The following is an 18,201-nucleotide window of genomic DNA, read 5'->3' as shown; positions in this document are numbered from 1 at the left end:
GATGGTCCAGACCACTGTCAACAGAACATTGACGATGACTTCAAACAATGCGGAGTCGATCGATGCAGCACTCAAGGCTGCTAGGGAACTCCCAGTACTGCCTTTGCTAGACTATATAAGGAAATTGATCAGACGATGGAATGTTAAAAACCTAAAGAATGCAGTAGAGTCATTCACTGATCTTGGAAAAAAATATGACACAATGCTGATGGACAATCTTGAATTGTCACATCAGATGAAGGTATGACTGGAATCTGTAGATACTTCCGCATAGAATATGTAATCATGCCGAATTAACGGATCTGTTATATCTTGAACCCTTTGTGTGATTCTGTTAAACTAGTGTCCACCTACACAAAGCAAAGGCTTTCAATTTAATGTAGCATTTATGCCTACCCCACTCCTGAAATATTGGTTGGTTTGACATGATATTAAACTATTATGAATCTTGTAGGCTCTCTAGTATATGCATTTTTAGGGCATCTGCTTTGTCACCACTAATTATAGTTGATAAATTTTGTAGGTGACCCCTTCGATGAGTTACTTATATTGAGTACTTGACAAGGGTAAGCAGAGAATGGTGTTCCTAAAAGATTGAACTTGAAGCTGTAGAAGGTTTCAGTTGGATGAGCTTCCATGTGCACATGCTTGGGCAATATTAAAACACAAATACATTGATCACATTGAGTATTGCTCGGTGTACTACACCACGAAGTACCTATTGAAGACCTATGAAATTCCAATTTATCCGGTTCCTGATGAAAGCACATGGGAAATTCCTGCAGAAGTTCTAAATGAAAAAGTCTTGCCACCAGACGTGACTAAAACAATAGGAATGCCAAGGAAGAGCAGGTGCAAGCCAAAATCTGAAAGGAAACGAAAAAGGTCGATTTCATGTGGACAGAGTGGAAAAGAAGGTCACAACAGGAAAACTTGTAGAAATAATCCAAAGAGAGGATGAAATATGTCAAGTTTAGAATTACTTGTTATTTTACTTTACTGAATATCATAGAGATTTAGAAGAATGCAATATATCAAGAACTATATCATTGTAGAATGTCATTTGAATTTTAGATATAAATAAATATTTGACGTATCATTTAAAATCGTATTGCAAGTTTATATTATACATCTGTTTGATTAAAAAGAAGTTGTATCAGCTATGTATCATATATGTATCGCTTGTGCATCACATTTGTATCATCTATGTATCGCTTGTGTACGCCTATGTATCTCTGTGTATAGGCTCTTGCTCATGCCTGTATTTGTGTAATAACAAAGCTAACTAATGGAAAACAGTCGTAGCAGCTAGAAAACTATGCAAATAGTTTTAGAAATTTGTAAATAAGAGTGGCTTCATCAATACATATTTTGAAAACTGTGTATCATATGTGTATCATATCTGTATTATGTATGTATCATGCGTGTATCTGCAAGAGACAATGTATCACAAACTACCGTATATTTTTCATATCTATAATTCACAACACAAAATCAAGGGAGAAAACACCAAAATAAACTAAACTGCAACAATCCAATATCGCACTGAAATACATTAAACCTTTATAACAGAGCAAACATCTCATTTACCATACAATTCTTAAAAGTATCATAAAATTCAAACACAAACAAATCTGATATGTCTTACAACAATGAAAACATAACAGAACACAATACAAAAACAAAATTATAGAGTTTATCCTACAACAATGACAAAAGTAACTACTTCTTCTGCTTCCGCGACTTATTCTGTCGACCAATAATCTCATCATCACTTTGCGCGTTCAGTTCTATCCTCTTTCTAGCATAATCCCACAAGAGAGCACCAAATTTACGCCGGTGTGCATAGGCATTGAATTTTTTAGGAGGCGTCTTGCCCTCAATGAAATACTCGGCAAATGATGCCGCAAATACACCGCAATCACTGAAAAAATAAAAAGAACAACAACTATCAAACTGCATAATCTAAAAACAAGACAGATTGTGTTGAAAGAAATTCATATGCTTCGACTTATTGAGGGAATCCTTCGACCAGTTTTACATCAAAGGGGGTAATCAAGTCTTTTGATTTGTAGACACCAGTGCGCCAATTGATATCTTTTTTGTTTAAATAAAAATGCGTGTGCACGAAAAAATGAGGCAGCAACACATAATACTTGGTCACGGTCTTATGAACTTTGGCTTGACGAGCAGCGCGCATAGAGCCATACACATAAATGCACCTATCCTTGAAGGACATCATATCCATTATCCAATGCCATTGTTCTGCAACATTAATTGGCATTAAGACATGCTCGACAGTGTGCCATGGAACATTGGCATCCAAGATAAACCCCTGAATATACTCTGCAATGACATTTTTCGGAGTGCACACATCACTGTCTCCATCCGTATCAATAAACGCCTGCCACAACTCATTAATTTTCTCGTCGAAGTACCAATCTGTGGTGGTGAATGTTACAGTTTTTTCATAATTCTCCTTCTTCCTCAGATAAAGAACAAAACATCAATGTGCTGAAACAAAACATAACAAATAACTAATCACTAAAGGCTGGTAAGCTTTAAGCACCTACGGTCTTTCAAACCAAAATCACAGAAAACAAAGGAAAATGAATGCTCACTGCTATCTCTTGTGCCAGGAAATAGCAATTAATAATCTGTTCTAACTTAAGAGGACTGAGTGTTCATGTGTACACTGGCTAAAATTTAAAAAAAATACTGCAAAAGTTAATTCTTACATACCGAGTCATCCAAGGGCTGACCATTATATGCCAAAGTATAAAACTATTTTTTGTCTTCAACATGAAATACACCAAGATCATAAGCAGGATTGAATTCAGTAACATATATACACAAAAGAGTACAGTGATTTGATATAAAATAATGCTATAAGTGACAATATATTAAAATATAAAACTGAAAAAAACTCAGAAGTTGGAAACATACTTCTTTCTGGACTTCCCTTATTTGACCCATGCAGCAAATACATTCAACAAAGAGCTATTAACGCCAGTTCCGATTTTGCTTTGAAAAGGATGCTTAATAGCATAAATTTGCTTTTTTCCTTTCGCTGCAACAACACCAGTACTGGAACCTGAATCAAACACAGTAATGAACGGAGACTGCACGGCCTTTGCAGGACATCTCTTTCTTTTTTCCATTTGCGGCGATACTTTAGGAAGTAATTCAGGATTGTACAGAACCATCTCCCATGCCGCCTCATTAATTTTTGCAGTCGCACAAACAGCACCAGTCCAAGATTCAGGAACCTTTTGTTTCTCAGATTCTTCCTCCGTCTCCCCTGCCGCCGCATCAACACTTGCAGTCGCACAAACAGCACCAGCCCGGGATTCAGGAACCTTTATTTCTCAGATTCTTCCTCCGTCTCCCCTGCCGCCGCATCTGCAATCTCACCAATAATGCCAGCATGTGCTACATCTGGTGTGAAAGATACTTTAGCAACAAACATGTCAACTTTCACACCAGAAGGTCCTTCCATAGCATTGACACCTAACTGATATGCTACACTAGTATCTCTTTGAGAATATGGAACATCTTTGCCTTCACTTCCACCGACCTATTTTTTTAAAAAAGAATCGAATTATCAAAAACAACAAAGAAAAGAAAAGGGTAAAGTGCATAATGCACAACTAAACACACCTGACAACCATCCATTTCAACATCTTCATTGCCACCAAACTCCATATTGCTCACAAAATCATTATTGTCTTGACGACCACTGGTGTCTTCCTCTGGATGTGCACCATATTTGACTTCGCTTGCACTAAGCTATTTTTAAAAAAAGGATATAGTAAGTTCACTAAAAAATAAAAAGAAATGCACCATGGAAAAGAAACACATACCTTGGATTTATCAACTCAAAGAGCTCCTTGAATTTATCAGAAACATAATCCATGAAGGAATTTAACTGCTTATGGAGCTACAAGATGAAACAAATAAGAAAGATAATAGACTTTGAATATACAATTTGAACAATACTTTCAAAAAAATATATAAAAAAGACCAATACATACTTGCTTCACATCAGCTTTCAACTTCTGCAACTCACGGTCATAATCAACAGGTTGGACACCTGGCGCCTTTTTTGGTGGGACAGGCTCCTTAATGTGTTTCGGGGGTGGCGTGACAAAATCATCGCTATCATCACTAGGAAGTTTTCCCCTGTTACGTGATGTCAAATATTTCTGATACTCATCGGTAACTTCAACAGGCAAAGTAAATCTCCTTAGCTCTTCAATTTTCGGAGAGATATTTTTAAACTACAAAGGTAACCAAAAGTGACTTAGTCCTAGATGTATCAAAGATGTATAAAAACTGTATGTTTGATGTATCATAGAGGTGGCAAAATGGTTCAAAGAAAACAGTTAACCACCCATATTATCCACTAAAAAATGGGTTGGATAATGAGCTTTTTAAAAACGGATCAAATATGGATAAGAACCATATTATCCATTTAGAAAATTGATAACCAATGAGTAACCAATGGGTCTAACTTTTACACTTGTATAGCCTCAAATTGGGGGTTCCTCAAGTTAGGGAGACTAAGAATTTTCCCATAAATGATCATATACAAGAAGTCATGGATAATATGAGTAACCCATATTATCCGCCGGTTAATCCGTTTTTTATCCGTATTAAATATGGATCGGGTCGGATAATTAATCCATTTTTTCATTACCCGTTTTCAACCCGAACCATATCCGACCCGACCCGCCCGTTTGCCACTCCTAATTACAGTATATTATAAATGTATATCCCATCAAGACATAAAAGATGGTACCTTATTCCCTGTGCTGTTGAAGAAACTAGTAGAGAAGTCCTCACGCGTTGGCCTGTCTGTCATTTCCCAATTCAATATGCGTAGTGTATGATCTCCAACGCGAACATCAAACTTTTGATCAACTACAGTGCAACATTCATAGAACCACACCTGTAGTGCAAGAGAAAATCTACCAATCCTATAAAACTCAGACTTTCCCCTCAACCTGTCCCTCACTGACTTCATTAAAGCTCGAAACGCAATCTTACCCCATGGAAACGACACATACTCACCACTCTCGACAAGATGGAAATCACGTTTATTTATAAATGTCTTCTGAGCCTGAGTGGACATTAGAAATATGTTTATGAAATAAATGATTGCAATCTTAACCGCGTCTTCATCAGACTGCCATTTCTTCTTCTCAAAACAATCAATAAGTGACTTCTTTGACACCACTTCAAAACCAAAAAAATAAGTATCCACCAACCTATTGGGTCCACTGAATTTACCCTCAACATGTTCATTACCACAACAGGTTAAACCACTTACAATACCAAATTCTCGAAGACCAAAACGTAAAACACATTCGTCATTCAATTTCACATAAAATTGATCACACTTATCTTGGACCAACTCCCTAAACATTAAAGAACGAATAAGTTGTGCATGGATAGCAACTCGAGGTAAATCAAGGAAATAGCCAAAACAGCTTTCCCTAAACATCCGAAGCTGGACATCAGTCAACTTTGACTGTAAAATCGATACAATGTCCACATTAGTATATGATGACCAATGAGTAACAGGAAACGGCTCACCAACTGGAATATAGAGCTTCCAAGGCTACAAATACATGACACGAATTAAAAACAAACAAATACAAACTAAATCCAAATTTTAAAAGAAGAGTCAACGATAGAAGAAAGTATAACTGAAATTGTATACACCTTACAAACTTTGTCAGGAATTTTAACTTTTTCTGCCTTCTGAACCTTTTTTTTTGGTTTGACACCCAAATTCACTTCGTCCTCCACGACACGTTTTCTCTTACCTTGATCAACATCCATTATAACCCTCTTGCTCTTCTTTTTCTCAAATTTTCCAACAATATCCTTTCGAGATTCTAACACATTAACACCGTCGGAACGATTTTGTCTTCGCGTATTTTGTTCATCAATCAATTTGTCAACTAAAACCGGGGTTGAATGAGGAGATAAACTCATCGACCTAGTTTCTCTTCTCATGTTGCTCGATTTCTCAATTGAAACTGACTTTGAATAGGGTGATGAACTCATCGAACGAGTTTGTCTTCTCATATTGCTCTGTTTCAAAATTGAAACTAGGTTCAATGACAAAATTTAAAAAAAAATATACGAACAAAAGGTTACAGAAATTTGTGAAGAAATTAATACAAAAACTCGACCAAAACTTACAAAATCAGTCGCAAAAGCCTAAAGAAAAGCAACATCCATTCTACAAAAACACATACAATCAGAAAAATATACAAAATAAGAGGTTTTCTACTCCAAATTACCTGGAATAAGACGAAAATAACCGAAATGTATCTTGTTTTGTCGTCAATTTCAGCAATTTTGGTCGAATTTTGGAAAAAATCGCAGAGAGAGAGAGAGAGAGAGAGAGAGAGAGAGAGAGAGAGAGAGAGAGAGAGAGAGAGAGAGAGAGAGAGAGAGAGAGAGAGAAAGAGAGANCTATACGAAAAATAACGGATACAAAAAAACTGACATTAATTGAAACTATTTGGGCCAAAAATGACATTTGGGCCTTTTTAGTAGATATTTTGTTTTGGGCTATTTTTTGTTAGGAAAGTTTGTAGAGTGACATAACTGGTAATTTCCCATTTTAAAACTCGGTAAAAACTCTGATTGAATCAAAACTATCCAGAATAAATAAGTGGATCCAAATAAAAAAAGTACAAAGTTGTGGGCTTTTCGTGGCGCCGATAAGAAAGGTGTATTATCATTTTTAGCCCGTGCCTGAAACTATTAACATTCGGTAGCCGAAAAAGTGATAAAATTTGTATACTTTTTGTATATAATATACGTAATGTATTGATATATAAAAAATATGAAAAAAATATACATTTTTCGGCTATTATTTCGAGAACGATTATACAGTATTATTTTTCCATAAGAAATGAGGATACCATACTCCAAATTAGTTAAGCGCAGGGACCTCGTGCTGCATTAATATCAAAAAGTATTTATAGAATTAAGTCAATGTAACTCTAAATAATGACACTATTAATTTAACCCCCCAAAAAATAGTAATATGCTATAACCGGTTAGATTACAATTGTAGAGTAAAAGCTCTTTACATTTAAATCTTTTCCTGGTTATCTCTTGTTTGAGTTTTCCATACTTTAACTTTGGAAAATCAATAAATAATCCCAGAAGAACAAGAAAAATCCAAGACTCAGCATAGAAGATGCTCAATTTTCCTGTACAAGGTAAATATTGTGTTTCTGCATTAGTCTTTTAACGAAGAGGAGCCTTGGTATAATTGGTAAAGTTGTTACCATGTGACTTCAAGCTATGGAAATAATTTTTTGCATAAATGCAGGGTAAGGCTACAACCCTTGTGGTCCAGCACTGAAGATAAATGAAGTGTGTTTATGATCACTTTACAGTGAGCTTAAATGAAGCAATGAGAAATCATATAACCGACCCCAACCTGTTCACGACTGAGGCGTAGTTGTTATTGTTGTTGCTTATGATCACGTTATTGCTCCTTCAACTATGAACAAGAATCATGGAAACAACAACAAGAAGCCTAGTGTAATCTCACAAGTGGGGTCTGGGGAGGATAATATGTACCACGACCTTACCCGTACCTTGAGAAGGTAGACAAGTTATTTTCGATAGACCCTCGGCTCAAGGAAAGATGAAAAAGAAGAAGCAATAGCAACAAGCAACCACGGCATTACCTAGAATTCATGAAAATGTAGAAAACAAGAAATCTTTCCCATAACTTGTCATACAAGACCAACCCACTAAAATGCAAATAGGGATCAGAAATGTGGTCAATATCACGAAAAATAAAGAAATACCGTCTATACCCAAATAAGAATTGATGTTTTCATAAGGAAGCCATCGAAGGCTTTCCACAAATTAAGATTTGGTAGTAAAAGGATCGAATTGTATCCGAAGAACAGGGGGACTAATACTTCACCATCAAATTAAGCAAACATAAGTACTTGGACAAATGTTTTCGCTAAGTATAGTTCTGATGCATGCATTAATGCTTATAACAGATAAATAGCAGAGCTTACATAAGGAATGAGAGATGGTAAAAGGGTGTTAATCTAAATTATGGTGAAAACAAGAACAAATATGATGCTAACAACAAAACTTGATACTCCGCTACACCCTCTTCACTCACGCCTTCTGGACCTTATAGTTAAGGATAAAGTCTTTGATTTCATCACTAGAAGCCCTATCAAGGGCGGTACGTCCATCTGCATCCTTGACTGTGTAATCTGCTCCGGCTCTCAGTAGCTCTTCGATTTTTGGCTGGTCGCCTTCAGTTGCAGCCATGAGCAGTAAAATATCGACCGGGTGTATGTTTTGGCTCAAAAGAGCCTCCATCTTATCATAAGTACCCTCAACTGCAAGCATGCCCATATAGTTGAAGTACTACACAAATAGTAAGTAAATTCAGTGAGTTGTTTCCATGAAAAATAGCTCACTGAAGTGAAACTAGTGCTCCTCACAAAATTATGCTGCAACTTTGGCATCCGGTGGCGGAGCCAGAATTTCACTAAAGGGGGTCAAAATATAAAGAAGTAAACCAATAAAGAAGCCAAGAGGTATCAATATATAGTGTACAACAACAATAACATGCCCAATATATTCATATATGTGGGGTCTGGGGAGGGTAGCGTGTACGCAGACCTTACCCCTACCTTATGCAGGTAGAGAGGTTGTTTCCAGAGACCCTCGGCTCAGGCAAGTACAGTTAGAACAGTAAAGCAAATTGAAATATATAGTGTAGATATATTTAAAAAAATTACCTAGCTACACAGTGCAATTTTCGACGAAGGGGTGTCAGTTGACACCCCTTGAGTAGATATGGCTCCGCCATTGTTAGCATCATATATACATGAGCAGCACATACAACTTTCAGAGAAATACCTCCAAACAAAGAACTTTCTCGTTATGTCATATGATTAAAGTAGTTTGCCACAATAAATTTTCACAAGAAAATAAGGTATTGTTGTATACCATTTTGAAATGAATCTCCACAGTTTCGTTTAGTTAGCATAAAAGATGAGGATAGACAGAACTATCTGTCATATCTAAACAGTCTCGCGCGAATCAGCAAATCTCTGCAAACCAAACTATAGACTATACTCATTGGTCAAAGGGTTCAAGGACTCAGCTACCTATGTTGCCCGAACTTTTCAAAAATATCGCCGGGTGCGTGTCAGATCCTCCAAAAATAGTAGAAGGATCTGACACGGGTGCGACAGCATTTTGGAGAGCCTGCACAACGTAGTCGCCTACTCAAGTTGCCGGGCAACGGACTCATTTACTCAAGATGCCAGGCGCTCAATACTAAAACTTAGGTTATGTTGATCATCATTTTTTTTTTACTTTAATTCAGTTTAACTCATTAGATTCAGTATCATACTAATACACAGTAATATTTTGGATCATTGAAAAGAAGGAAAAAGTTGTCGCATACGGCATATCTGTTATATCTAAAAACAGTCTCACATGAATAAGCAAATCTCTGCAAACCAAACTATGACTATAGACACTGATCAAAGAGTTCAAGGACTCATCTACTGAAGGTGGCAGACGCTCAAAATTAAAATGTTACATTATTGGGGAAAGAGAAATCTATACTGTTATATGAGATGTCAGTTGCTCAGTAAATTAAACTCAATTTATTCATTCAGTCAACTGATGGTTGGAAGTCCTTAGAAGTAAACGGCCATAGCTAAGCGTCAACAGCACTTATCCTTCCAAATTCCCATATACATTAAACTATTTGATACAATAGCAATGTCCAAATGTACAATTCTTGTAGCATATTCACTTTTCTATTCCTGTTCAGCCCTTAAACAAATTCGAAGTGTGTGACCAACAACTACAACAATATAACCTTAATTGCCCCTACCTTGTGGAGGTACAGAACTTGTTTCTGATAGACCCTCGGCTCAAAGAAAGCGATTCCAAAACAGGTTTGAAGAACCAAGAAAAGAAACTATGTCAAAAGTACTGGCGAAAATAACACACCAGTACTAGTAAAAGAATAGAAAAAACGGAATAATATGGTAGTACTAAAAGGAATACAATAGTAAAGGAGCTATGTCGAAAATACTGGCAAAAAGAAAAGTATCAACAACAAAGATAGTAAGCTAGCCTAAGCAGCAGCATCAGGTAGTTATAGAAATGAAAAATAAGACAATATGAGCATACTAGTAATACTACAGATAAGGCGCAAAGGGAGCAGAAAGAACATCCGAACCCAAATGTTTAAACTGCTATAAAGAACATCCTTTTTTCATGAGCCAACCATGTGGATATTCTTTCTGATAATGAGTGGTGGTGTGATTCGAATTCAAAACCTAAGGATGCTCTGACACCGTGTTAAAATGTATATCATCTCATCTGAAAGCTTAAAGTTAACTTTTTTTATTTACTTAATTACATATTTCTAGCAAAACATATAGGAATCTACGCTATTGTCAGGGGTTCCAATTGTACTTGCTACCTTCAATACAGACCATAAATACAACAACAATAACAACAACAACAACCCAGTGAAATCCCACTAGTGGAGTCTGGGGAGGGTAGTGCGTACGCAGACCTTACCCCTACCCCGAAGGAGTAGAGAGGCTGTTTCCGAAAGACCCTCGGCTCAAGAAGACAAAAAGACAAAATAAGACAATATTAGTACCACCACAGAAATAATAAGAAAGATATATATATAAGAACAACATGAAATCAAGAAGAATGATACAAAGCAAAAGCAAAAGCAAAATAGTATCCCTATCAAACTAGTCTCCCAAAGTTATGGCAGAAGACAAGACTCAACTACCTCCTAACCTACAACCCTAATACTCGACCTCCAACCCTAATACAGACCATAAATAAATAAAAGAAAATTCTAAAAATATATAACAATCCACCATAGTCCAAACTCTAATGTCTGCATACGCTGACTCTAATTCTTGAGTTTCACGATACAACAACAACATACTAAGTATATTATCACAAGTAGAGTCTCGAGAGGATAATGTGTACGAAAATCTTATCCCTACCTTGTGCAGGTAGAGAGGCTGTTTCCTCCGATAGACCCTCGGCACAAGGCAAGTATAATTCTTGAATTTCACTATGAGAATGAAAAAAAAAAAAAAAAACACCTGTTCAACGTCGTCACGGTCAAAATCATCACGAGATTGACTACCATAAACACCAGCAGTTTCAGCATTTTGACGAAAGTTAAACCAGCAAGTTGTTCTTGAACCACAACTTGGTCCAAGTCCATTTGGTCTGCTACACCATCCTATTCTTTTCAGTTTTGAAGCACCCAGAAAACAAGAATTTAACCTAATTGGTGGACATGAAGATGAAAAATTTGGAGTTGAGGAGGAGAATTTTAGTTGGAGAGTACATGAAATTGAGGCCATTGTTAGAGAAGAATTTCTGAAAAAAAGTAGCTCAAATCAACTACCTTATCACTTTGCTCTCGCTGTTGGATATGATTATTCGATATATTTAGCTGAAATGGAATAGCATCAAAATCAGAGTGGCGCAGCGGAAGCGTGGTGGGCCCATAACCCACAGGTCCCAGGATCGAAACCTGGCTCTGATATATGTGTAAAGAGAGCAAGCTTCCTGAACCACCTCTTTTTCCTTCATTTTTTTGGTAATTAAAAAAAAAATTAATATATTTTACCTTGTTTATAAAATATTTTTTCTTCATTTTTTACTTCCATGCCTTCGAAACAACTTATAAAATAACTTTTAGAGGTTTTTCACCTTGTTTATATACACTCTTTAAGAGAGACATTTAATAATTTTAATCATAAAAATATTTGTGTAAACAATTCTTTGTTTCTCTCTTAAACTATTCACTTAATTAAATTCGCAAATAAATTATATACTCCGTTTTTCTTTTCAATCTTTACTAGTTTCCTTAAAACCCCTTATACAATTTACACTTATTAAGTTGCTGAAATTAAAGTAAATAATGAAAGAGCAATAAAGCGATTGGTATAGGACCAACTTAGGTACTTGACTACCAGCACCAACCCCCACCACCAACAGAAAAACGAATTAACCTAAATAGTCGCGTACACAATCGCTAAAATTAGAAATAGCCAGCGACATATATACATAAATAAGCAATGAATTAGGAAAAATAGCCAACGATATATATATTAGGAAAAATAAACAATGAATTAGGCCGACTATTTAGGTAAAGATCCCCTAGAAAAAAAAGTCAAACAAGAACCCTAGGGACCATCATTTTCATTTTATTTTACCATTCAATAAGCAAAATTCACATTAATGACAAAAGAGGTAAGTGGGTGATGGAAGAGTTCAGTTCTGAATTGCTCATGATTTCACATGACCACCGCAATAAAACCAAGAAATCACTCTCTCCGTTCCCATTTAGTTGTCACGTTTTGCTTTTCGAGAGTCAAATTATATGATTTTGGCTAATATTTTAACATATATTTTTTTCACCATATTGATAAGAGAAGAATTATAAATTATAGTACTTTTGTATAGTTTTCGAACATCTAATAATTTTAAGATGCGAAGATTATTTAATCCAATTTAGTTTTAAAAATTAGTCAAAGTGACTCTCGAAAAGCAAAATGCTGCAAGTAAATAAAAACAGAGGGATTACCAATATCAATTCAAGATCAAATCTCCTAAGAAAAAGTTTTAAGGACCAACCATCTTTTTCTTAAAAGATAAAGGTGGTGTCGAGGCCGGTTTCCGTATACCTCAATTATTTCATCAGGTACCTGCTGCATTCCACTAGCAAAAGTATCAGGTAACATACCCACCTAGACTTAGAAAGATGAGAAAATATCACTTCATTTCGTTGTTTTCTCCGCTAAAATTTGAATCTTGATCGTCAATGATTTTCACTCAATTCATTCGTTGACGCTCGGCCATACGCTTAGGTGCAAAACCAATAATCTATTTACCATCTCCATTGCCACTTAGGAGAAATTAATCACAGAAGTAAAAGCCTATGACCCTAAAAACATAGCTCATTTACCATAATTAATTCTTATATCAATTTGTAGTATTAAGAGGGCTAAAGCTATAGGATGTTTAAGTTCAACAGCAAAAACATAAGTTTTCACACAAAAGGTTATAGTTTGTTTTGATGGTTCTCATCTATTGCATTGTATCATATTGTTACTTTAAATATATTGTGTTATCTTGATTGTTACTTAAATTTTTATTGTATCGGATCGTTAAATCCATCGTTACGTAACGACGAAAAGAGTCACCTTATGAAACGACCGATTTGGTGTGATCGCGTCGTTCCTTTATTTTATTTTTCTCATCTTGCCCTTCCATATTATTAAATAATCATATTTTATCCTAATACCATACCTTTTCATATAATAATTATACCTCGTACCTATTTTTTCTTTATAATATTGCAAATTTATTATTCATATTGTTGGTGCATGACATCATGAAACGATGGAAAATAATACAATCTATCCAAACATTACAGTGACATCAAAATGATATAGTACAATATAATACTATACGATACATTATGAAACGATACGTAACAACCATCCAAACAAGCTATTAAAGACAAATAAATTTATCACCCCCCCTATTCTAGGTTTAAAAAAAAGGCAGTACGGTGCACAAAGCGTCCCGCATTCACGTAGGGTCCGAGGAAAGACCGCATCCCAAGGGATATAATGTGATAGCCTACCCTAATACAAGCATTAGTGGCTAATTTCATGGCTCGGACCCCTGAGGCCCTGACCTATTCTAGGTAGAACTATTATAAAATGAATGCACAAATAGTTAGAAGTTGGTACACAACTTGAGCAAATTTAAAGTTTTTTTAACTACAAACACATGAATAAGGTGATCAGAGAGCCTCCTTATCTTCATTTAAGCCCATAGGTTTCACTTTATGAGATAAAGCATATAAGGTAAACAAAGTCATGTGAATTAGGCCTAAAACCAAAATGACCAATTCTCAGATCAAGGCAAAACACCAACCTCATACCATAACTTTCTCTCATATCATGCAAAAATCTGAGTATAAAGCCAATGGCTTAGGATTTACAGTTGTTGAGAAGATGGCTGCGAATAATCCTCTCGTTGAGATAGGTAGCAGAGGAACCGTTGGATCCCTCGTGTTACAAGAAATTGAGTACTTCAGCAGGCTGCAACTAAACCATCACAACAGCACGCAGAAGCCGCGTCAAGTTTCAGAACTGGCTTCTACTAACAGTCACTCTAGGCCAAAGCTTGGATCGTTGGTTACGAATCCCAAAAAGAAAAGACGGCGTTGTAAGCTGATGCCGAGCATGTGTTCAATGGTAGAAGTTGCAGAATGTAATCCACCAACTGTAATTTCAAGATTCACTTACAGGAATCTAAAGGCTGATATTTGAAGCTTTGCGTAATTAGACCGCGTTCTCAGATAGTTTTGTGAAACCAAGCTTCTTCAGGCTATTTTTTATAGGATTTGCCCAAGTTCTGTCCATACTTCTGCATTTTATGTCCACAATTTCTACCATGTAAGGTCCCTTTCTGTCTGTTTTCTGGCTAATAGGAGTTCCATCAACTGAAGTATTTTCTGATTCTAGTATCGGAACTTGATGTGTTTTTCTACTGTAGTGTTTCGTCTTCCTGACAAATTCAGGGCTTTTACTATTATTATGTTTTGATGTCCCGCTGCTGCTTGCTTCATCGCCTGATGTTCTTGGCTTCATTCTCTTTGGACTGGTCGCGCTACCAGGAATGAAACCACAAACACTAGGAGACTTATTCTTGGATGACGTTGGCGTCTGAGAATCAGGTTTCTTGGAATCTAATTCTCTTGACATCAAGGCACTGACTTTACCAGTAGTTCCCACTTTAACAGAACCTCCACCGACCTTGATCGCTTCTAATGTTTGGGCCATGCTTTTCAAATTTTCCAGGATTGATCTAGCAGATATTTAGTTGCACCCTGTAAGACAATAGCAAGCAGAGCACGCGTAAGAAAGTTGGTATGATGGGATGAGCTACATAGCCTAGATTAACATGAAATCATGGTCGGCATAAATTTCGTTGCTTCTTCCAATTTTTTGATTTTCCATACATATATACACTATTATGAACAGCATCTAAAAGAGCTAAGGGGAGATTGAGAAATACAGCTCCTCCAGACAGAGGCGAAGCGAGGAAATGAAGGTTATGAGGTTCGGGATTATAGTACGTTTTAATTTACTGGTATCTAAATTAATAGTTCGTACACATTCAATATATTTTTAAGACAAATACAGGTTTTGGACAAAAGCTACTGGGTTTCGCCAAACCCATCGCCAAAGAGCTAGCTCCGCCCTACCTCCAGATAAATGTCAACTGTATTATTTGCAATGTAAAGGCAAACAGCAACAGCATATAGTAATTGGAGGGCGTAGAAAAGATACAATTTCAAGATAATAGTGATTCGGAAACCACTATTATACTCACCAGAACATAATCTTCACTTCACTGCAAATTCTACTAAAATGTCAGCCAAGTTCATCAGAAGTTTGAAAAATCACAACATGCGGGGAGACAATGGATTCTTTAGTAGGAAAGTACGCGACTGGGAAAAACTTCTATCTCATCCAGTTCTGATTTGCTTAGACAAAAAGGAGAGTTATTTTACTTATATTATATTTACAGCTAAGATATATGAATATGCTATCGATAGAAAAAAAATCAAACACGAGTACCCAATTACACCTATCATCATAACTGAGAAAGCAGACAGAGTATATAACAAAATTGATATCTAACTGTAGATGAAGTATAGAACATTGAAATCTAACTCTCAGAGCTGCACAGTCAACCATCTTGGTATCGCACTATCGCTAATATTTGAACTAACATTAAGAGGCTTAAAAAGGGTAAAGGAGCAGATCTAAACTGAAAAGTTCTGTTCAGATTTCTCAGATTTACCAACAAAAGAATGTCTACGCCCAAAGGATTGTCCAGATTCGATCATTTTCAGCTAAAATCTTCTCGTAATAGAAAATAAAGTTTAACCAGCTGATCCATGGATATTAACTAGCAGGGTTAGGTTGGAGAGAGTAGTAGAAACAAACAACAAGTACGCCTCAGTCCCAAACAAGTTGGGGTCAACTGTATAAATCATCACTGACCCCCGTAACTTCATTTAAACTCATCTTATGCCTATATTATGCAAATAGATATAAAAAGTATTAGAAGTTATGTATATTTTATAACCAAATAAATCTCTGAAAGGCTAAATCACTCATAGAAGGAATAGTGCAAACATCTAAAACACGTTCTCAACTATTATTACCAGAAAACAATGGCTGATGGAAATTGAATTCGCCAGTGCAAGATAACAGTGAAACATAAACCGGATTAGTCAATGTTGCGCAAACTCTCCAAAATATTGCCGCACCGTGTCGGATTCTCCGAAAATACACTGCTTTTGGAGAATCCGACACGCACCCGCTGACATTTTCGGAGAGTCTCGAGCAACATAGCGATTAGTCCTTTCGTTTCTACTCAATCGCCATCTTCTTCATCTGTACAGCTTAAAATCTGTCGTTACTGGACAGCACCACAACTATATCCCCACCCCACCCCACCCCACCCCGATCTATCCGCAAAAGGAACAAAAAAGAACTATCAAAATAGGGAAAAACCATGTTTTGCTTAAAATATCCAACAAACTTACCCCTGTTTGGCCATACATTTTCCCAAATTTAATTTGAAATTTATTTTCAAATCCCATGTTTGGCCATAAATTTGACCCACATTTTGGCCAAAACTCAAATCACATATTTGAAATCTCAAATTCAGCTAAATTTGGGCCAAATTTCCAAAACTTGGGAATTATATACATGTTTTCCCAAAATAAAGTTAAAAAATATGTTTTGAAATCGTATGTCCAAACACATTTTCATCTTCAAACCAAACTTCACCCAAATCAGATTTTTCAAAATAAATTTTGGATCTATGGTCAAACGCTAACATCACGATGAGAGCAAAAAAGGATTGACATAATGCAACATAGTAGACAGTAAGTCAAACCAAAAACTCAAATTTTGTTTTGACTCTGAAACTTTTAAAGCGCAAAATTTTAAGTTAGTAGCTGTGAAGAATTATGCAACCTTTACTCTCCTTTTTTAATGACAATAAGTGCAAAATTGAGCAGAAATATATGTTCTCATAAGTTTCTAGCAAAAATAACTAGAATAGATTCTCGGCTGAGATAAAAGACCCTTGGTGGAACGTAGCAAGCTATGTTGCTCGGACTATCTAATATTTTCGCTAGGTGCATGTCGGATCCTTCAAAAGTAGTGTATTTTGGAGGATCCCGGACATTTTGGAGAGTGCGAATCCCAGTATAGTCCCACAAGTGGGGTCTGGGGAGGATAGTGTGCACGCGGACCTTACCCCTACCTCAGTGGGGAGCCAGGGGAGTTTGAACCCAAGACCTCTTACATCAAACTTGAAGCTGTCAATCGCTAGACTACTGAGCTGTTTTGTTGCAAGTGGTGTCACTTTTAACGCTTTTATCTTGTATTTCTGTTTTACTTATTATTTATATATATATAAATAGTAAAAAATTCGACGAAGCGGTATCCCGTGACACCGCTTGGGTCCATGTAAATCCGCCTCTGCCCTACCTAGAAGGTAGAGAGGCTGTTTTCGATAAATCCTCGGCTCAAGGAAAGATGAAGCGAAAGCAGTGGTAACAAGCAGTAACAACAACAAGATAATAAGAAAACGAAAGCGAAAGGAACAATATGTAGTAGTAGAAATCTAACAAGAGGAACCCAAAATTAGAAAACACAGAAAAATTCAAACTTTATGAAGTCAAATGAATAGATAGATCTAAAACTATGTGATCACAATGTACTAAATCAAAAGATAGGTGATAACAAAGTTCATAATTAAGATTATGATTAGAAATTTACCAGGAAAGTGGCAAATGGAGCTCTTCAAAAGTGTCAAGAGAAAATGAGTCACAAATAAAGATTGTCAAACAAACCCCACAAGAACATATGAAAGCAAGAGTAATGCAACACCGACCAGTCCATCAGCAAAAGCAGTACTATAAATTTATTACTATAAAGGGTCGTTTGGTTTGAATATGTCTTATGCTGGGATAAATTATGCTGAGATTAGTTATACTGGTATTGTTTTTATCCGTTG

General features: G+C 36.2%; 4 protein-coding genes and 1 non-coding gene across 6 annotated transcripts; 3 read left to right on the top strand and 2 right to left on the bottom strand.

The window, feature by feature from the left end:
* LOC109231452 lies at positions 2–961 on the top strand. The gene is made up of 3 exons (XM_019397114.1): positions 2–241; positions 344–414; positions 607–961. The coding sequence occupies exons 1-3, from the start codon at positions 2–4 to the stop codon at positions 959–961; spliced, it is 666 nt and encodes a 221-aa protein (XP_019252659.1).
* Positions 7,874–11,498, bottom strand: LOC109230799 (protein LHCP TRANSLOCATION DEFECT). Its single transcript, XM_019396237.1, has 2 exons — positions 11,172–11,498; positions 7,874–8,433 (listed from the first exon to the last, which is right to left on the bottom strand). Exons 1-2 carry the CDS (start codon positions 11,436–11,438, stop codon positions 8,176–8,178), a joined length of 525 nt encoding a protein of 174 aa, XP_019251782.1. The 5' UTR covers positions 11,439–11,498; the 3' UTR covers positions 7,874–8,175.
* Positions 11,552–11,623, top strand: TRNAM-CAU. The gene has a single exon. It is a non-coding gene; the product is annotated as a tRNA-Met (tRNA).
* Positions 13,576–14,620, top strand: LOC109230798. The gene has a single exon (XM_019396236.1). The coding sequence runs from the start codon at positions 13,995–13,997 to the stop codon at positions 14,424–14,426; it is 432 nt and encodes a 143-aa protein (XP_019251781.1). The 5' UTR covers positions 13,576–13,994; the 3' UTR covers positions 14,427–14,620.
* Positions 13,889–18,084, bottom strand: LOC109230797. 2 transcript variants are annotated; one of them, XM_019396234.1, is made up of 2 exons: positions 17,964–18,084; positions 13,889–14,986 (listed from the first exon to the last, which is right to left on the bottom strand). In XM_019396234.1, the coding sequence occupies exon 2, from the start codon at positions 14,937–14,939 to the stop codon at positions 14,439–14,441; it is 501 nt and encodes a 166-aa protein (XP_019251779.1). In that variant the 5' UTR covers positions 14,940–14,986; positions 17,964–18,084; the 3' UTR covers positions 13,889–14,438. The 2 variants fall into 2 exon arrangements, with proteins under 2 accessions (XP_019251779.1, XP_019251780.1); XM_019396235.1 differs by lacking the exon at positions 17,964–18,084 and adding an exon at positions 15,493–16,599.

This window comes from Nicotiana attenuata, chromosome 8 (assembly GCF_001879085.1).
Source record: "Nicotiana attenuata strain UT chromosome 8, NIATTr2, whole genome shotgun sequence".
Lineage (NCBI taxonomy): Eukaryota > Viridiplantae > Streptophyta > Magnoliopsida > Solanales > Solanaceae > Nicotiana > Nicotiana attenuata.
Note: the sequence above shows the minus strand (reverse complement) of the source record. Positions and strands in the feature narration are given on the sequence as shown.